Source organism: Ptychodera flava, chromosome 21 (assembly GCF_041260155.1).
Source record: "Ptychodera flava strain L36383 chromosome 21, AS_Pfla_20210202, whole genome shotgun sequence".
NCBI lineage: Eukaryota > Metazoa > Hemichordata > Enteropneusta > Ptychoderidae > Ptychodera > Ptychodera flava.
In genome coordinates, this window is record NC_091948.1 from 27,270,029 (window position 1) to 27,291,926 (window position 21,898).

At 37.0% G+C, this 21,898-nt stretch overlaps 2 protein-coding genes across 3 annotated transcripts in view; both read left to right on the plus strand.

Annotated features, from left to right (window-relative positions):
* Positions 1 to 2,721: 2,721 nt before the first annotated feature.
* LOC139121886 (proton-coupled zinc antiporter SLC30A5-like) lies at positions 2,722 to 17,767 on the plus strand. Its single transcript, XM_070687155.1, has 15 exons — positions 2,722 to 2,919; positions 5,107 to 5,229; positions 5,804 to 5,870; positions 7,176 to 7,261; positions 8,337 to 8,427; positions 9,004 to 9,088; positions 9,675 to 9,751; positions 10,563 to 10,733; positions 11,459 to 11,753; positions 12,390 to 12,601; positions 13,153 to 13,310; positions 13,931 to 14,060; positions 14,617 to 14,857; positions 15,418 to 15,644; positions 16,384 to 17,767. Exons 1-15 carry the CDS (start codon positions 2,852 to 2,854, stop codon positions 16,693 to 16,695), a joined length of 2,343 nt encoding a protein of 780 aa, XP_070543256.1. The 5' UTR covers positions 2,722 to 2,851; the 3' UTR covers positions 16,696 to 17,767.
* Positions 17,768 to 19,675: 1,908 nt separating this feature from the next.
* Positions 19,676 to 21,898, plus strand: part of LOC139121887 (unconventional myosin-Ie-like) — a 40,789-nt gene continuing 38,566 nt past the window's right edge. For both annotated transcript variants that reach the window (XM_070687156.1, XM_070687157.1), the window contains exon 1: positions 19,676 to 20,032. In XM_070687156.1, the coding sequence (XP_070543257.1) occupies positions 20,030 to 20,032 (3 nt within the window). In that variant the 5' untranslated portion in view covers positions 19,676 to 20,029. The remainder of the gene's footprint in view (positions 20,033 to 21,898) is intronic.

Sequence of the window (21,898 nt, forward strand, 5' to 3'; positions counted from 1 at the left end):
CATGGTGGTGTGCAAAGAATCTTTGCGTCAAAACGTCACAGTTTGTTACACTTGTAAACATATCCAGTTGAGTTATGGCTTCCATGGTATTACAGGTTTGATGGCTTGCACACATACACACACATAAGGCTTACATCATGCATTGATATAGATCAGACTTCATCAATAGTTGGTTACTAAAATGCCAAGTACCGAAATACAAAATATCACTGTTAATGTCATGTTATTAGGTTTTCTTCTGAGTGTAAACTTTTTAATAATTTCTAAGGACACACCTTTAAAAGTGGGTCATTCTTCATATAAAATAGATTTTTGTGGAAATGTGTTCAGTGTGATCCACAGCAAACTAAAGCACAGACAATATATACTTATTTTCCAATCACAGATTGTCATCAGCAGCCTCATTTACCAGTGCATGTACCATAGTCCGACCCGCATGGTTTGGTTAAGTTGACGTAGCATACTCTCCCTAACCAACAACTAATGAGAGAGAGTCTCTGCCCGAAGAAACACCCTTGGCCAGCGAAGTTGTGCATGTACTGGTTGTGTATACAACCTATAATACCATGTACCCATAACAAATGTCTCCTACAAAACTAAACATAATCTGATAGAGTTGAACCGTTATGGCATAAATAATACCCCTCTCTCTCTCTCTCTCTCTCTCTCTCTCTCTCTCTCTCTCTCTCTCTCTCTGGTGCATGTTGCATTGTTTGGTATAGCTGTTCCAATTCATCAATAACATTGGCCTCAGTATCACCAATATCAGTAATTCAAAATCTTAAATTTTATCTTTATTCACTTAAGGTGCAACCATTTCCTGACATTGTTTGAATTTTATCAAATTTACAGTAATATTAAAGCAACTTCTTTCTCAACGGATTTAAGATACAACTTTTCAAAGGTTCTCATATTGACCTGTATGTAAGATTTGGCAATATAACGCTATCGATGCCAAATTTCGCAACATTTTCACTACTTGTATTAGGTTTATCTGTGCTGCAATGAGTCACAGAAGAAACCTGCGGAGCAGAATTTATAAGAACACTAGTACATAGTGCCTGATGATGCTACTGTTTCGATAGATTTGCATGAAAGGCAAAAAAAGACCTCACAAGATAGAGGGACTGGGCATAGTATCTCAGATACGCTGCTGGGCAGAGGCACAGTGAATCTACCGCGAGCGTAAATAGTGAAAAATCTACTTACAGTGTGCGGTATGAAAAAACTCTTTTTGTCAGAGAAACACGCTGCAACAAACGAAGTTCCTCAAACAAAGATGTCATAAAGTACTTGACGGTGAAGCACTCATCGAGATTTGGGGATTTTATAATAATGACTCCGCTACTTCTTTTACCGCTTAAATTACCCTTCGTGCACCAGTGTGAACCCTAAAACAATTGATGTAGCACAGGAAAAACCCCGTTGGCATGTCAACTCAAGATACGTTTGGCTTTGCATAACCGGAAATAATCTCCATCGAACCAAAACAAGTGTCAATATCGTTGCCAGATTTTGCCGTCAACATGATAGACGTTAAAATGTGCTTTTACCGACTAAAAGTTCGTAAAATTGCGTTAAGCTTGGTGCAAACTGACAACAATCAACATAAATACTCCTTCATTTCCTGAATTAGATAGAAAACACCAAAATGTACAAACCTAGTTAAGTTTGCTTAACAGTCACCTGTTTTCTAAAATTCCGCTCTGCGGCTGAGCGCCCCATAGACGTGTGTACATATGCCTCTTCTCAGGCATATGACACCGTCTGTGGGGCGCGTACGCGTAGGCGCCGAGCAGAATTTTAGAAAACAGGTGACTGTGCTTTGCGGCAGCATTTTGGCGAGTTGTAACCCGATAAGTCCCACCTCCGGCCCGGTATGGGAGAGGCCAGGATTTCGTTGATAGGCCATTGATGGAATTTAAGTTACCAGGAACTCCAAGTCGTTTGGTCGCAACGCATGCTATATATGCAGTGCCACTCGGGTCGAGCTCGCCGTTCGGGTAGCAACCAAATTCAGTCAGCCTACATGTTTGACAATGATAAAAAAGAAAGAAAAGGTAAATCAATATAGAGGGCGCACTTCCATCGCTGTCGTCCTTCTATATCAGAAATGCAAAGATAGACCCTTACAATGGTCATTTATGTAAAAGAAAGAATACAAAATTTCTAGGTAGAGAGATTACTTTGGCCATTAGCAAAAACATGAAGAGGCCGTTAAATAATAAAATGGAAAGAACACACAAATCTATCATAGAGGGCGCACTTAATTCATGCATTATATGTAGACGAAAAAACTCGACAAAGTATGACTTAGAGGCCGCACTTTATACCAGTCAGAAATTTGTGAGAAGCGCACAAAAAAACTTTGTAGAAGGAGCACTTTGATGCAAAATTAGTCGAATTAAAGGTCAAAATATGAATATTGCCTCTAATATTTGATGACGATTAAGAGAAAATAAACCATAAATCTTTAATTATCGGTACTGTTATTTGTTCACGTGAGGAAGACAAGAGCACTCGACAAAATATAGTACAGAGGCCGGCCGAGAAAAGCGCTTCCTACACTTGATTCAAATATGAAGAGCGCCTCTTACGTTTGAAAATAATAAAAAGGAAAGAAAATATAAATATATTATAGGAGGCGCACGTTGATTTGCGTATTCTACGAAGACGAAGGTAGTTGACAAAATTTGACATAGAGGCCGCGCTTCTAGAACAGCGAAAAAGAAAAAGCGAACAAACGACACGTCGCTGTATATTACAATTTCCGGCTCCTAATGTTTTTTCGTATTGTGCCGGGTTATGATCAATGAGAAGAAAAACTTATTATCTTTGACTGACGAAGATAATGGAAGGAAAGTATGTAGATTCAATGCTGTCACAAAACCGCCAGTTAGGAAGAATTGATCCCGCAAGGTAAGATTCACTCAGTGTCATAGTCACACTCGCCCGAACATTGGAGGTACACCCCGAACCTTACTGAACACTGCTCCACTGTGACTGCCAGGCACATAGGCTCTTGGCTCGATCTACGGGCGCCAGGTTTGTGAAGACATCACAGGGCCGTACGTAAATTGAGCTCAGCGCCTGTCCTCATGGTTGCTTTCGTACACGTGACGTAGGATAACTCTGTGTTCACTTTAGCGTTTGTTCAGCATGTAAGTGTGAAAAGGGCTCCTAGTTGTTGATATCTGATGAACCCAAATAAAATGTTCAATATTGTAAATAAATATATGAGTTATAGATTTCCTTTCCCTGCGTTTTGTCATAGTTACCAGTCTAGTACCAACATTATCGCAGCATAGAGGTAAAAAGCCCATACCTTCTGCTCTGCGTGGCAGGGCTGTACATGTGTTACTAGCTAGTATATGCCTCTGTGATGGGAGGCCTATGGTAACACAGCCCTTCCACGCTGAGCTAAATACTTCCATGCTGTAGCAAAATAAAAAATGATAGAAGCTGTGTGAGTGAAAATCTAGAAAGTCAAGGTGAAGCCATTTTCATAGTCAGTCCTACTAATTACTGCCGGTCACTGCCCGTCAGGAAATTAACCTTCCAATTACTGTAATCAGGCAATATCTCAATACCAAAGACCATTAATATTTCTATAAAGCTACAAAATATGAATCTGTTTTACTCCAAATGCCCAAGTCCTGTCTCAGAACTACCATCTATATCTACAGGAGCTCTAAGGTCCCGACAGGCCAGGCAGTGTTCCAACATCAAATGCGAAAATCAACGTTTTCAGGGTCTTGGACTACTATTTTGTTTGGTTTTATAGTGAGTAATAACTTGGGATATCAACTGATTGCAGTAATTGGAGGGCTAATGTCTGACGGGCAATGGTCGGACGTTGACAGGCAGTAGTGGTGATACAAATCACTGCATACGATTAGTGTTGCTACTTGTTTGGAAATAAACGTTTTTTGGACCTGGGACTATTATCTCGTCTGTTTTTACAAAGAGTGATGGTCTTTTGTATTGGGATATGGACTGCTTACAGTTATTGGAAGGTTACTTTCCTGATGGGCAGCGATGGGCAGTGATGGGCAGTGATGGGCAGTAATTAGTAGGACCCTTCATAGTTAATCAAACCAGTCAAAGCTATGGACCATCAGTATGCATACTCCTGGCGAACATGGACAAGAAACAAACTTCACAACCGTAGTGTCAGTAATATGAATGCTTTAATCTTTGTGGTGTATGAACATCTTGACTGGTGTTCTTACCATCTGGAGTCTAGGTAGTGTGTCAGTTTATGAATAGCAATATAGCTTAATTACCAGTTGATATCAGTGTATAGTGTTAGGAAATAGCGACCAAGAGTTTCCTCCTTTGTAATATATCATTAGATCCATTAGTATACAAAAGAAACAGCAGTGGAAAGGCAAATTAAGGGTTTACATGCCTCTTGATTGAAAGACTTCAACCTTTGCTCAAACTTTCCCCAACAAATTTTTCAACCATTCTCTTAACAAAGCAAGAATAAAAATCTGGGGTCATCATGCAAATTTTGATGCTGGAAGAAACAAACATTTACCAACATTTCAAATTCAAAATGGCCACTATCCCTGGAAAAAACTAAATTTTTTATTTTTATAAAAGTATCATGGTGAAAAATCTCTTACTCAAAGCTTGAAAATAAGCCCCCGCAGTCGGTAGACCAGGAAAGTAATTTAAAAGTGTGTACAGTGAGAGTCAGAATGTCTCAGAATATCTGTCCCCATGATGCATTCTCATTACATTAAAGTATGTTGTGAAAGTCAGGTCTAATGATGATGATTGAATTAATATAAGTTGGTTTAGACAAATTGATGTGCCATTGACTCCAACTTATAGTCAATCTAGTCAGGTCAATTTAGGGGAGGTCATCAAATAAATAAGGTCAGGTCAAATCTCAGACGGGTCTCAGATAGGTCATTGAAAGCAATGCCAGATGTTGTACCGGTAGAGCATGAATTGGTGAACAGTTTGTTCATGTTATCAAAATTACATTAATTGTAATTTTTCCTTATCAGTTACCAAGACTGGTGATTGAAAATGCATAATGTGTCTTTAAAATGCCACATACCTCATTCTTTTTATAATGTTCTAACTTTACAGGCTGGCACCCTATGTTCTACTATTAGTGATTGCCAAGTTTCTCAGAGCTTTTGGAATATTCCTGTCCTATGACACACTGAAGCTGGTACATGTTGTACCATTCCTGTTCCTGGTCAAAGCAGGGTAAGTGTGTAGCTAGTTTCTGCATCGGAATGTTCTGTGTCACTGTAACAGGGTGTTCTCCAGTTTCTGCATCGAGATGTTGAATAAAGCCAATGATATGCTGTATCATTGGTACATAAGATGACTCTCCATTCAAATAACATTTCATATGAACACAAATATGCATTAGCAATTTTTAATGCTTTGATCCTTTTGATGTAGGTCCACACAACATAGGTCCACACAACATAGGTTCACACAACACATTGACATAGACCAAATGTGGATTTACCAAAACATACTTAAATTTTGGTATGTACCAAAAATTGAAGAACCCAGAGCCTTCATAATAGCATTAGTTGTTAGACTACAATGACTCTGTGTAATTCTTGAGTAAATCTATAATAACAGAAATATCATGTATATTCTATTATTTTTTTTGGAGTTGACCTTTACCCTTGTTTCTAGAGCTGTCCAGTCATTTTGACTTTGACCATGTAGCCAGTATATCATCCATATTGAGGAAAGACATTGAAATGAAAGGACCAGTAGCAGTCTTTACATTACGATGAACTGTCCTACTTTGTTCTTCTAGATCATCACTCATCTTGGTCTTGCTTCAGAAACCTGTGTCAGCTGGTAAAAGAATAACAGGAAATCAGGTAAGGGCCAATCAGAAATCAGGTACTGTAACGGCCAATCAGAAATCAGGTAAGGGCCAATCAAAAATCAGATAAGGGCCAATCAGAAATCTTGTACTGTAAGGGCCAATCAGAAATCAGATAAGGGCCAATCAGAGATCTGTGATGTGTTAAGTGTCACAGATCTTCAGTTCCATGTAGGCTTGATGGAAAACAAATATCCACCTGTCATAAAAATATTCAATCTCTTTTGTTTAATTGCAAAGCTCCACCAACGTTTAATACTAAGTTTCCTAAGAATCCTCTACATGGAATCAATGTGATTGAGAGAATATTTTTGATAATTTTCTTTATATGCATACATAGAACAAAATGCACAGTGGAGTATTTCACTTATGGGCAGTGTTTTGCTAAGTTCATGTTCATGGAACTCATTCATCAAAACTAGGGATGACTTGATATTTAAGGGAGCGTTTTTTTTTATCATCGATGCAATGTTTCAAGTTCTGCTTTCAAATTTTACCACTATCAAAACATCAACATAGATTTCACATATTTACCCAGAGACCAAACCACAACACGTCATTGGCTTTTCTTTTGAATGTGTACATACCATGTCACATTTGTCACCTTAGTTAGCAGAATGATCGGTGACATTTTTACTTTTCCAAGGGAGTGATATCACTAGACAAGAGCGAATTCATAGGTTACGACATTTAGGTCACTATTACATAAGTGGACAGATGCCTTTGCTCCCTAAGTTTAGTCTGTGTTGAGGGTCAAAGGTTTAGTGTGTGATTTCTGTGCTTGTAGTTCTTTCAGGGCAGACTATGACTTGAAACAGTTGAGAGAAAACACTGTACTTATATTTCTTAGAGTTCACTTTACTGTTACTTTTGATGTATCTTCCAACTTACTTTTCTTTATTTTTGTAAGATATTTGTTCTACTCTCATCATGTGTCTAAATGTCTAGTGTTCAAACTGTTAGCACAGTCTGTATGTGCATTATGTCCAATGTTACTATCGACAACTGAATTTGGTCAGGATTAAAATACATATTTATCAGAAATAACATTGCGTATCGTACACAGTGTGATGTTTTGGCAAGGCTGGTACTACTGTTTCAATTAAGTTCAGAAAGAAGAGTAAAAAAATATACTGCTTTCTAGAGCAAAAACTAATGGAGATACTATGAAAAATTCCAGCAATTTTCCCTTTACTATCAACAGAAAATGTTTATTGATTCGTTTGTTTGGACAGCTTGCCAATGGACATATTTTCTAGCATTGATTTAAACACAATTGTTCTCTTATGTCTTTCTGTAGTGGGTTCGTGTAATAAAACACGCTGTTATCGGCAATATAATAAATTTACTGTGGCTGTTTGGACTCACACTGTGTGGGCCAGCCAGGTAAGTTCAAAGGTCATCAACTAATGTATGAAATTTCATAGGTTACTTAAATTAACAAAAAAGTCTACCTGAAATTTATGCTATCGCATCAGTAGAAATGAAAAGATGATTCTGTCATCATAGGAGCAAATGAAAAATTTTATAAAACATTCTGTAAAAGTACAGTATATGAAAGAGAAAGAGGTTGTCCCATCTGTGGCTGTGCCAAGAGGACCTGCATAACAGGTTTATTGCTATATACAAGCTATCCCAGCATCCCTTGTGCATATCGAAAATTTAAAATGGCAGCTGTACCGAAACTTTTGACTGCAGCAAAAGCATCTTCATTCACGCAACCAAAGTTTATTATGCAAAATCTTGCAGTGATTGGAACGTTACAATACTGGTAAACTATGAATATACATCAGACGCTGAGTTTACTTCATGTTTGCACGACATTCATCACCAATGTCTTGGAAGAGGCAATGTTTATCAACAGGAGAGTCACACAGCCACAGATTGGACAATGCCCTCCCTTTAACTGTCACTTCACACTGATGAAAAATAAACTTTACTAGTAGACCAATGTGACTTGTCATGTTTCTTTACTTGAGCATAAACTCTACCAGTCATCATGGCATCACTCAATCCATTGAATTAATACTGTCTGTTAACATTATGGCTAGCATTGAAAGAAAAAATGAAATTTCTCAACAATATTTCTTTCAATGTGAATTCTTACATTAGAAAAAGGTGGCGGTATCAGCTTTGTGTGTCAGCATGAAAAGTATACGTCATGATTAAAATGAATCCTGAATAAGATACTGTAACTCAGTTGAACACTGTATTTTTGCCCATTGATATGTTAAACTGTGGGAGAGTTCGAGAATTTCACAGACGTTCTAGGATGCCTTGTTGAGTAAAATATTTAATGCAACCAGTAGTGAATAAGTCTACTGCACTGCAGTTCATAGTCATTTTATTTCATGTACTGATTTAATTGTAATTAAATTAATTTAATCAACGTAGGTCATGTTGATGTCTTCACATTTTCTCAGAGATCACCGTTCCTCAGCATTGATATTTTTCATTTCAGGACGATATTGCTTTTTGAACACAATGATGTAGTAGTACTTGCTGGTTTGAGTGCCATCTTTGCTTCCGGAGGAGCATCCGAAAAGTCAAAAGTGAGTTGACAGAATCTGAGAAACATTTTGTATACCCCTTTCATGAACAGATGTCCTAACATGATAGTTCCATCATAAAATAAAGCTGCCTTGATGAACGGGCAAGGTTGCTAAAAATTTTTGATAATTCATTGAATCAAAATGACCGGAGATATTTGCAGTTACATTTCCATCACATTATTATTAGACTGTACTTGAATATAAACTTATGCAAATTACTTGGTTTGTCTTCACTTATCTGAAAGAACCGTGTTCGGCATATTTTTTTCAACCTCTCCTGAATGTTAAGGAAATATACATGTATGTGCAGAACTCAGCCTCAAAGAGAAGAGCTGTTTTACACTGAAGTATCAAAATATTCAGTCATTTGTTTGTAGTTTTGCCGGCTCTAATAGCAAATATTGATCACTTTGCCGTGTGGCTGTCCAAAAATATCAGAGCCAGAGATTAAGTGTGCAAACAAGTTTATACCTTTTATGATTATAATGTTGCTTTTCAATATCACTTTATTGTTATCCCTGTCATTGATTGATGTGTCCAAGTAGTGATAACCAACCATTCTTATTATCCTCTCAGGTGCGTGGAGCAGTCTTATTCATATTTGCTGTAATATGTCTTCTACTCTTTGATGTTGACATTAATGTCAGGACGGTAGCCCATCGTATCCTTTCACTCATCTTAACACTGTATTTGCTTCAATATGTGTTACCAGAGTCTTCAGATCCGACATGGACTTACCTAATGTGAACCAAATGGATGATAGCAACCCTGTGTACACATATCAAGTCAGTTCAAAGCAGGATTTGCCAGAAAACTGGACAGTGAGAGTCTTTGTACTGGTTAATAATACTTATGAAAGCTGAGCCATTATCAAGTAGAGCTACCTCTGTGAAATGTACATGTCAAATGTCTCTTTGTAAAAATCATACAAATATAAAGAAGGTACTGGTACATATTGTTTGCAAAACAAATTTCCAAAAGACAAACTTGCTGTTTTTGACATTATCTCTGTCAAAGTCGTATTACTTTTGGAGCCAATAATATAGTTTTCCATCTTCAATCATCAACATATGTACAGGTCTGCTTACGTACAAAACAGGTAAAGAAAGCTTTCACATAATATCTTACTTTGATATTAACCAGAAAAGCAAGATAAGTAGTCAATATATGTGTGTGCAGGGTTGCTGTGTTTTAGCATACCTCAAATGATTTCATGACAACGCTCTTTCCTTAACCATTCAATACAGCTGAGGGTCATCATCGAAATGCCATTGAACATTTATTTTATTCTTCCATTTCATGGTTTGGACTTTCTGATCACAAGGTAATGTACTTTCTTAGTCAGATACAACAAAGTAATATGTTGATTTTTACATTGAAAATTGTTTACAAAGTGTTTTAGGACCAGTTCATCACTCAGATGCCACACTTCAACTCAGCACTGCCATTACTTGTTGTGGCATCAGGACATTTTGAAAATCGCTTAGAAAATGATGAAAGTTGCTGAAAATGAACCAAAAAGAATTATTCTACCAGACTGTGACATTGGGAAAGATTTATCTACTGTCTATAAATGGAAAAAAAAACATTTTACTGTTTAAAGTCTTGGTTTCCTTTCCCCAAGAAACTCTTGACATTTTGTGGCCTGCTGAAACTATTCTCATAGAGCTTAGAAACATCAAAAGTGGTAGTTGACATTATATCAAGTCAAAGACAATATTTGACAATTTTATTGCTCACAATTTAAAAATCTTCAAGTTCATGTCCTTCAAAGATGTCTACATTGAAGAAATTTATATCGTTTCTATTAGCTCACATTTTTGTATATGTATATATACAAAAGAGAGCTTATATGGTCAGTCTGCAGTGTTAATATGTATGTATGTGTGTATGTATGTATATATATGTATGTATGCTGTCTGTCTATCTGTCTGTCTACATCAAAACCTTGAAAACCACAACTACCATCTTAGTATTGTGTGTACAGACTCACTCAAGAACCAAGATGTGAATTTGTTCAAATGAACATGTTGGTGTCAAAAATATGCAAATGAAGTAAAAAAAAAATGCAAAAATCTGCAAATAGCTGAAATTCTGTAACCAAAGGCCCTTCAACCATGGTTTTGACATTGTAGGGTGGAGTTGTTCTCCTTGTTGTACTCTTACTCATCAACATCACGTACAAGAGTGCTGGCAGGAAATTGTCAGTTGACATCGGTGGCACCAAACGACTCCATGCAGTGTCCACAGCAGTATCAGCTGTGATACTGTTGCCATGGGCTTTGTTTATCATAGCAACACAAGGGGTAAGTATTTACTTAGTCTATTCCATCGATATGACTGATGATATTGTAAACTTGTCTTTGACTTGGAGATACTATGATAATTTTATTTTATGTCTATGCAATCCAATATAGCATTGTATGTATTTGAAGTATTGGTCCCTGTGCTGTTGCAGCAACACCACCTTGTTCATGTGTATATGTAAATCTCTTCATGCCTTTCCATTCTTGGATTTTTCAAATTTTCTTTTCAATTCACCTGCATGCCCTGTATGCCTTTACACTATTGGCTCAGTGTTTTGTATTCTGTCTTTCGTATTCTGTTCACTGACTGGTATGTGTAAATATCTAATTGCAGTACTTTTGTGTTGAAAACCTGATACCCAAAATGTTCAGCCCCATCTATTAACCCTTTGCGTCCTGTAATTTTTTCCTGCCAAAATTTTAGCAATATTTATGAATTTTTCTGTATTTTTTTGATAATTTTGGACCAAATGGACATCATATTTCATTGGCTGCACTTTTTTATCAAAATCTTTGCAAAAAAATCAAAAATAAATTTGACTGGCTTATATTTTATAAAGGTGAAAAAAATTGACTTTTGCGCTTAAAGGGTTTATTAAAAAGATAATACATTCCCAAGTTGTCATCCTTATGTGTACATAGGATAGACTACCGGTAATATATTTCACTTAACTATTAGATACAGATTGTTTATTGAATACTTCTGATTGGCTTTCACTTTTCAGACAAAAGTAGAATCTTGGTGGTCCATGTGTATCCCATTCTTCACCATCACAGTCTGTGTATTTATATTTGACTACTACATTGAATCTGTCTGCACAAGCAGACTGGATTCCTCCAAGACGACACGGTTTGGCTCTCTCTCAGTACTGTTCTTTGCTCTCCTGTTGAGTGTGTTCTGGAGCCATCCCATGACCACAAAAATCACCCAGCTCAGCAAAGACCAGGAGGAACATTTGATAAGCCATGAACACATGTTGACTGGAGGTCTTATCTGCAGCACTATCCTGTTTATGATATGTAAGAATTATTCATTTATTCCAGGTAGTGATTGAGTGATTGTCTGAAAACAAATATATTCAAACATCAATAGATAAATTGTTGATTCATTGTCAGTTACTTATTTTGTTTGTCTATGAAGTGGTTTTTAAGGCCATATGTAAGAGAGAAATGGAATGATTGAAAGCAAAGCTGGAAACCTATATTGAAAGAGCACATGAATGACATAACATAGAAAAGATATATGTCATACATCAGTTTGACATGGAGTATGGTTAATTCAATACCGTCAATAATATTTAATGTTTTTATCTGTTGTCGTATATAGTATTGCTGTACGGATTGTCTAATAAGTGTTTGATTATATTCATGAAAGTGTTGAATTACCATGGTAACCATATGATGACAGACAAACAATATCAGATCATGGTGACTTTTAACCCTTACAGTACCCTTTCAAACACAGCTTTGGGTCAACCCTATTGTTTGCAATGGTCTAGTTGGACCTACAAACTGGGAAATGGGGTGAAAAGGTGTACAAACTTCATATCCTAGAGAAGACTTTGTAGTTAATCAAAGTACCTACCAACCTCTCTTCCACTAAAAACATTTTATTTCCATTCCCTTTACATTATTGCATTCAATTACTTTTGGTAGCATCTCGTATTCTGTCTTCACCGACTCCAAAGAGTGGAACGAAAGGCAGCTTCATTGGTTATGATGCAGGCGGCCATCCTCTGTACAGTTTTACCGGTGATGCTCTGCAGAAGACGTCACAGTCTCTAGTCACTATTTGTAAAAATATTCTGAGACAAGTCTTGGGAGAATATGACTCACGTCAGATATTCTATTTTCTCTGCATCAACCTGGTGAGTATTTTCTGGAAGTGAAAGTGCACATTTACACGTAATAATTCTATCACTTTGTCAGTTCCATGTCTGACACATTGTGGCAGGAACGATGTTTTGTATTGTAGTTGTGTGCAGCAGTAATGTAGCTTTTAGATGTCTTGAGGAGCCCTGCCTGAACCAGCAACTGGCCCATTTACGTGCAACTTCACAATCAACATTCTACACATTCAGACTTAAAGATTAATATTTGACAATATGAAGATTTTTTAAAACTTTATACTGTACTATCTGACACCGGCAAACCCTATATACATGATGAGGTACCAATCAAGAATTGTGTGTTCAACGAAGTATTGGGGAGTAAAGTGCCTTGCTAACAGGCACCACAACATACTGGAGTCTCAAACTCATCATTCTCCAATATTGAGTCCTCTACTCTGGCCATAACTGACACTCAAACTCACCATCCTTTGATAATCAATAAGGTACTTTACACACTTTGCCGTGATACCACCTTCTTGACAATATTTCAGAAACCTTCAACATTCGTCAAATTTCATCCCTTACAGGTGTTTACCTTTGTTGAGTTGCTGTATGGTGTGTGGACCAACAGTCTGGGTTTGATATCCGATGGCTTTCACATGTTGTTTGATTGTACTGCACTGGTAATGGGACTCACAGCGGCTGTCATGACAAGATGGAAAGCCACTAGAATATTCTCATATGGGTAAGTTTGACTTCTCATAGATTCCATCTGTGCATTCCCTAGAAAAGAATTAACTTTTTTCATAGCATGAATATTAACACATTATCAAGCAGCAAACCAGACTTTGTGTACCTTTCAAGCAGTCAGAATCTGACAAAATGTATGTTGACTGAAATGAGTCATACGAATAGACTGTAAGACTGCATTTGTGAGTATTGATTGTGTATGCAGAAACTTTTTTCCATAAAAGTACGAAGTGTTTTCCCAACTGACAATCCTTTGTGAATTAAACCAGAGATGTTGTTCAGAGGGTTCAGTGGAAAACACAATCCGAAGCAAGACAGACATGTGATGGTTTGATTACATCATCTACTGTAATGGCCGATTTTGACCGACCAATGAACATTGAATGGTGCAGCAGATGTGAGCCCAAGCTCCAAAAATCGCAGCAAAGTCCTCTTCTTTCCAAAAAAGTAAAACATAATGCAAAATGATGTGAAACTTCATATCTGATGTGACTTCAGTTATACTTCACTGTGTTTCAGGTTGCCCTAATTAAAAGTGCTGTGAATGCAGTGTGACTTCAATAAATCATTGTAATGACTTATCTACTTACATTTTTTATATTGTTTCATTCATAGTTATGGAAGAGTTGAAGTTCTGTCTGGATTCATAAATGGTATCTTCCTGGTAGTCATAGCAGTCTTTGTCTTCACAGCTGCATTAGGCAGGCTGATAGATCCACCGCAAATTAATACAGAGAAACTCTTGGTAAGTTTTTTGTAGTGATCAATACTGTTTGACAAGTGTCATCAGTAAAATGATGCAATGCTGATCTCAAGAAGGTCCAATGTGTATTCTCCTGGTCTCAGTAAGTCAAATGCGTGATTTTTCATCCACAAAATAAGGGATGTTACAAGCCTGGGGTTCATTCGTAGATATCACAAAAACTGCTATGTAGAATAGATAGTAGCCAATGTAACAGTCATTACCTTGTTCATATCTACAAAGATATGTCATATTAAAACAGATATTTCATGTATTGATGAAGCCTTTTTGTTGACTTTGTCAGTTAGTGTTATTATTTTCATTTTCATAATTGGGGAGGAGGTTGACAAAAACCACATCAGTAAAATTGACCCTCAATCTCAAAATCTGTAATCCATCAGTCTTCTACTAACATTGCAGCATGAATATTCACAAAGTCCTGTACATTTGTATACTTCTAGAAAGAACATTTTGAATGGTTACTGACACGAAAGTTTACATTTTATATCCAGTATCACACAATCTCTCACATCTTTAACTTTCTCCGATTGTTATGCAGACGGTATCTGTCGCTGGATTGGCTGTCAACTTGATTGGTATATTTGCATTCAGACACGCCCATTCTCACGTCCATGGCTCCCATGGTCACAGCTGTCCAGTCTCCCACAGTCAAAGCCATGGGCATTCCCATGATCATGGCCACGGCCATAGCCATGGCCACAGCCACGGTCAAAGTCACGGTCACGGGCATGGGCATGGGCAGAAGAAAGAACAGCCCAGACACAATGCCAACATGCAAGGTGAGGTCAGGGGTCAAATTGTTGTGTCAAAGGTGAAAAGGTGACAGATGTAGTTCATTCTGAGTGTCACACTAAAAGGATTGTCCCCTTCCCCCTAATTTTGAAGATAAAAATTTTTTTGTTTTCATTCACTAAAGACAGAGACATATCATTTATCTACCTTTGATGCACTGTATCTTTTAAGATGCTCCTTTATAAAAGTCATAAAGGCAGTCTACAATATAATTCAACATACTAAGTTTCCATCAAGGGCAATAAAATTACGAAACAAGTACACACAAAAATTGTATTATGTTGTTGAATAATAGGCTTTCTTCCCAGTGAGCAATGAATACCCTTTCCAATGTTTGAAAGGTGACATGTTTAGGCCAAATTATGCAAATCAAGATTTCAGTTCAAGGAAAACAGTCTTAATCACAAATATCCAAGAAAGTTCAGAGGTCACAGTATGAAACACTTCTCATCTTGTTTGACGGAAATCTGCTACTACTATGAAAGGAGGTGCAATTTTCCGTCTGTAACCAAATCTCATTTCATCATTTTATGTGTTTCCTTGGCAGGTATTTTCCTGCATGTCTTGGCTGATACTCTGGGCAGTGTTGGAGTTATTGTTTCCTCAATCCTCATTGATCAGTTTGGATTACTCATCGCAGACCCAGTCTGTTCAATATTTATTGCAACTATGATATTCATCAGTGTACTACCCCTTCTGAAAGAATCTTCACTCATACTGCTGCAGAGAACACCACCTGAGCTAGAATGTAAACTTACTGAAGGATTTGATAAGGTAAGCAAGCCCTCATTGATCTTACCTCCTGCTGTCTCCAAACCCTTCAGCATCAAACTTTGTACATTTATTGTCCGTACAATGGTTTGGCTTGACCTCTATGGTGAAGAGTTTTAATGGATGGGTAAAGTATTGTGCACAGTTTTGTGAAATAAAACTCTGTATTCTGAGTATAGACCATATGTGGTTTGTTAGTTTTGTGTCAGGTGAAAGTTTGAAGTGTTTCAATGTTAAGTCAATTTTCAGTCATACTGTACAGCAGATAGCAGCTACTTTTCAACAACCATTTTGTATTAGACTCATTTGGAACAGCTTTCATTGGTTGTTGATGTGTCAGTTTGGATTCCAAGGCACAATGATTATATTCATGTTGTGGTTTAAAGATACTGCAGTTGGAGAGAACTATTTCCTTCCCAAGTCCAACGTTGTCCTTTCCCAGGATATTTCTATTTGCAAGAAATTTTTATTCATCAGCACTATTTCATGTAGAATTTACAATGGAAGATCTGAGGTACAGTGGACTGTGTATCATTCTCAGCAAGTTATCCCGAAACTGTAGGATGTGTATTTCATGTTATCAAACTATATTCACTGGACTCTTTATTTTTATAATTAATTTATGTAGTACTTTCAAAATTGTCATCATATGCCATTCTCGCAGTAAATACATACATGTCTGCAATTCTCAATGTTGAATCCCTAATCACAAACATCTGTGATACAACTCTTTGCTTTCTAGGTTATGAACATAGAGGGCGTGCTTTCCTACAGAGACCAGCACTTCTGGGAACACTCCTCGGATATTACTGCTGGAACGGTACATATACAAGTCATGCCGGATGTCAGCGAACAGAAAATCATTTCTCAAGTTACCGCCATTTTCAAGGAATATGGCATCAACAACTTTACAGTCCAAGTAGAAAAAGAGGCATATTTCCAACACATGTCAGGACTTAGTGCAAGCTTTGAACAAATTTTAGAAATGACACAACAGATGCAAGCACTACAAAGGCACAGTGCAAACACAGTAGACGATATCAAAGCTATTTGAAAAGAACTATTTATTTATTCTCAGAAAAGTAAGATATTTAGTTTCAAAATGATGAAAATGTAAATGTTTTGTATGGTAAAGAGTTGTTGAAATTAAAATAATGCATTTTTGAAACAAGTTTATAAAATTCTGATCATGAATCCTGAAAAATCAACTCATTTATTTTCATTAACCTTCTATATAATTGCTTTCCAAAATGTTATTTTTGTTTTTGTTTCTTGCTTTATCATTAAAAGTAAAAACAAACAAATTTTTGGTGTTCGGAGTTGAATTAATGTGTCTACCAAGTAACCCGCTTTGAAAGCTCCGTTTAGCTTTAGTTTTTGATGTCTTTTTCCTTTTGTTCTGTTTGTTAAACATAGCGGTAGTGTTTTTTCTACTCCCTCCGTGTCAATATGCCCAGTGTTCAATTTTTCTGCACTGCCAAAATGTGTGTACAGTTCAATGTTATTGTTAAAATTTCATTCTAATCTGGAAGACAATTCATTTATGAAGAGTAACATTGCATAACATACTCCACTGTGCATTGTCTTTTGACCATGCATGCCAACATATTTTAGGAGATTAAAAAATCACAGTTGCTGTTTTCTCCCAAAAAATAATTAATGAACTTATCATCAAAAGTTACGTGCAATTTTACTGGGCCGCTCATTGATAACTGTGTAGTGCATTTGGAACATAAACGTGTCAGACACGCCTCTTTCACCATATATGGACATATACAAATTTACACTGATAATATAATTCTGGAGGAAAAGTCCATTTCAACATGTTGAAAGTCATAAATTTTGTGAAAAGACAAAATGCTAATATCGCATTGAACATAATAAGCAAGGAGCTCTAATACAGATTGATCTGTTTGTAGTTAGTATATTTTCAACGGAGTTGATATTTAGTTTGACTGAAAATTCAGCAAAGACACATTTGTTGGAAACAGAAACGTGATCTTTATATTGTCTCAATATTTTGTGGCAGTCAAAGAAAGTTTTCAAAACTGAGAAAAGCTGCTACAATGTGCAAGAGACATTGCTGTAATACATCAAAAATTAAATTTCTGCACTAAGCATTCATGAAAAGTCTCCCTATTTCTCTATACATTTTTACCAAATCTTCAGATTTATGGAAATTTCTGGTTGAGGTGATCATGGATAATCCAGTTGACCATCACACTCATGGTAAAACACTCATTCATTTCCTCTGATCTTATCCTTTGATTATCAGATTTTTTAATTTGAGTTTTAAACCCATCAGGCTGTCAACAAATTCTCAGGAAAAGACTAGACATATCTTAACTTTCACAATCCAGCTTTCTCGAGTATGTCAACACTTGTTTTCTGTAACTCCCAGGTAATAGCAGCATTCTCATCATCATAGGTAATCAGGCTTTGCACTCATTAAAAGTTTACAAAGAAACAAACCAATAAGAGCCTTTGATTTTGCAAAAGTTGTAAAGGGGCATAATGTAAAGACATTGCAGGCAGCAGCAGGGCTGTAATTCTAGGTCAAGTTTACAAAACTATAAGGTAAAAAACTTATGTTAACACTGTAGCTCTTCCTACAAAGCCTAAAGTGATAACCAGGTATGCAGTAATGGATGAGTAGGTGGTATTACTGTAATATTTTGAACTGATAATAACAACTGACGACCCATACAGATAGTAGTTTACAGACTACAATGTGTAGACTTTAAGAAGAGTATCACCAGGAAGTGTCTGTATATTGTGGTCACCACATCTTGACACTTATGCATGCAAATCAGCCACAGCAGGAGAATGTATTGTTTAATTCTTTGCTTTGCCACAAAGATTCAGGAAATAATGATCTCATACAGCAGGTGCTAAAAAAAATAGCTCTGATATTCACTTGTCTACACATCACAGCTATTGAAAGTTTATATTCATACCACAATAGGCAAATAATGGCTAGCTCATACCACAGGTGTTATAAGTTTCACCAAAAGTGTGCTTGAGTTAGAGTATAATATAGTGAGTCTGTACAGATCATTGACTCCAACTCCTAACAGGAAACAGAACTAAATGTTTGCTGGTGTTAAATACCAGACTTTGACATCCTGCCGTTCTGAGAAAACTCAGATTTTATTGTGACCAAGAAGAGGATACCATCTTTTCTCATGTAAATATTGGAATTTTGAAAATCTTAATTACCAAACTGAAAATTATTGAGGTGATTGGCAGATTTTTGGTATTGCAACAATAAGCACTTCCACCCATCCCCAACGTTCGCATGTAAACATACACTTCCCATATATAAATACTCCCAAGTTCAGAGGTTGCCATAAAGCCATAATTGTGATAACCGGGAGGGCACATTGTATACATTTTGTGTGTATATATATATATATATATATATATATATATATATATATTTATACACACACACACACCAAAGTTTACAGATGTCCTTGTGTGAAATGTGCTGGATGCTAAAAGCAGAGCGCTATGGATGATCCATTTACAAAGTAATCAGATTTTTTTTTAAAAGATCTAATTTGATATCCACAGTCCCACTATACCAGGTGGTTCGTCAACATTGTACATCCACGACAAACATATGTTTAATGTTTCAATTATTTATTTGGAACTATTATGTACAGATTTTGTGTTACATAACTCAGGGGCGTCGATAGCATAAATAATAGTTGTAATACGTAAGGTACGAATAATTAAATTTCATGTATGAAGTCGAAAACACTTGATCCTGGACTTGAGATGAATTTGTGAGGAGACAAAAGTTTCCCCAAACAGATGTGGCTACAAATGATATCTTGTCATTACACCGGTCATGTATACATGAATCACAATCGCCCGTGACACTGATACCGATACGGTGATGCCACCTGTTGTTACCTTTTATGGCGTCGCTTACGGCGAGTTTTTCAAGCGTTGCTGTGTAAACGGGGTGACTCATTACTGGCCATCATGCCATGCGCCGTGACCTTTAACCTGCAGGGATTTCCTCCAACTTCATGGAACTGAAAGCACTGGAAAAAAGGTACCGCCCTGCTGGAGCGGGGAAGAAACAGGCTGTGTGGGACAACTGTGATAATAGAGTACAACACTAGCAACAAATGGAAGTAGTTCTTCACTGCAGTTTAGTGACTTTTCGAAACATAGTTTTAACTTGTTGAAGCGAAGCGAAACTCCACTCCATAGTGCATCGCATTTGTAGACTTTGCAAGAAAGTGTACGTAACAGTTTGCCGTGTGAAGCCCAAGGTGCTAGTCATTGATAACGGACAGGATTGATAGCGTGTGGTATCACACCACCCTTGTGCGGAATCGAACTCATTCTGAAGGACGATAATAGCTGGAACTATGGTAAGTAGTGAATAAAGTTTGCGCGTTTCTTTTGTCCTCATATATGACCAACGTAACCTCCCGATTTTTGAAAATGCGTATGATTTGTGGTAGGCTTGTGTTGCTTGGACGATTCACACTCAATTGAAGGTCCTTTTAAAAACGTTCAATACAACCCGGAACAGCTAAACGGTAACGTTTTCTTTTCAGCGGATATGCGATTCATCGTCAGTTTTTTCCTGTAAATAAACTTGTTTTCAAAAACAGGATCATTCAAGGGCGGCGCCACTTGAGTCCCGCCCGATCGTGATCCGATCGACCGGACAAGTTGTCGTGACTGGTTCGGAGTGTCTATCGAGCGAGTCTACTACTAGTCCGGTTCATTGGCTCATAGACCCTCGAGAAAAACAGGAGTTTTTCTGGAGGGTCTATGATTGGCTCGACCTCAGACTTTTGTTGTTGTCGTAGCGTTGAAAGCAGTTCACAATGAAAAAAGACTTCCTGTTCGTCAGTGTAAAGACTTTCAATCGCTGCCTTGGCGACTGTTCTGCTGCCCACTCAACTCACAACTACACTTTAATACGTGTTTCATTTCAACAAACTTACTGTTGGACATATCTGTGATTCTTTATAATATGCTACATATAGTTTACACGATATGTGCGGTACAGGATTCGTACTTCCATAATATTACCATAAACCAGCAGTACTGTAAACATAAACCACAATCCCTCCACCCATACACAATACTGAGGTGACGCACACTGTTTCCCCAGCAAGGGTTCTTTGTTTTTAGTAACCTTGCAGGGGCCATCTGCATAGTTTCACACAAACACACACACATTCACACACACACACATAATTTATTTATTTATTTATTTGTTTATTCATTTATAATAACAACACCACTCACTTTAACACTAATTTAAACACTTTAAACACAGTAAAATGGTAGCCAGCCACAGAAATGATAGCGAAGATCTGAGAAAGATTTATTTTAGGATGCATTGAAACTGAAGTAACATATTTACTTTGTACTTGAAATACATTCAGCACTGTAATTTCCCAAGCAGACATCCTGTGTACAAAGTAATGATATCTGTTACTTGAGTCATTTGCAGTAATTAGGCTTTTTGTCTAATAAGAGGGGATAATCCTTTGATCACAGTCTTTCTTTTAGTTTGATCATAGACCCTCAAGAAAAACGTTTTTCTCAAGGGTCTATGGTTGATATATGTTTATGTGTCTTCAGTGTGAATTTGGTGGCATGGGTTTCCCCTCAAGTTAACAAGTTAACCATGTTGTGTTTTTTCAGTGAGTGGCACTGACACACTTGTGCATTGTATGTATACAAAATTTACAGCAGAACCCTGTGTGTTGTTTGGTAACTTTATCAGTGTCTGAATTACTGTGACAAGCATACATGACTTTTGTATTGATTGACAAAACACCGTTGACTTCTAGAAGTGACATTGTCACACTCCTTACCATTCACATCATGTTTCAAACAGTACAGATACTGTAGTTCGGGGGAAAGTTGCTGCAAGTCAGGAATGTACCAACAGATAGAGTGCGCACCAAGTTCCAACAGACAGAACAGTTGCACCAACAGTAATACCACCTATTCATCCATTACTGCATACCTGGTCATTGCTTTAGGCTTTGTAGGAAGAGCTACAGTGTTTACATAAGTTTAATACCCTAGATACCAAACCCGACCTCATGATATTGGAATCATTACATTAAACTTTGTTTACATTTAAATAACAGGTAGAAGCGGAAATGAATAAATAAGCCATTAGCAGCAGCTTTTTGCTTTGCTTCACTATACTGTCTCAACAATAATGTAAATATTTTTTCCCTGTAAATCTGTAAGACATAAATAAA

Coding starts and splice junctions, on each gene's coding strand:
- LOC139121886 (XM_070687155.1), top strand. CDS start 2,852: ATGGAAGGAAAGTATGTAGATTCAATGCTGTCACAAAACCGCCAGTTA. Junction 13,311..13,930: donor ACTAGAATATTCTCATATGG/GTAAGTTTGACT, acceptor TTTCATTCATAG/TTATGGAAGAGTTGAAGTTC. Junction 15,645..16,383: donor TTACTGAAGGATTTGATAAG/GTAAGCAAGCCC, acceptor TTTGCTTTCTAG/GTTATGAACATAGAGGGCGT.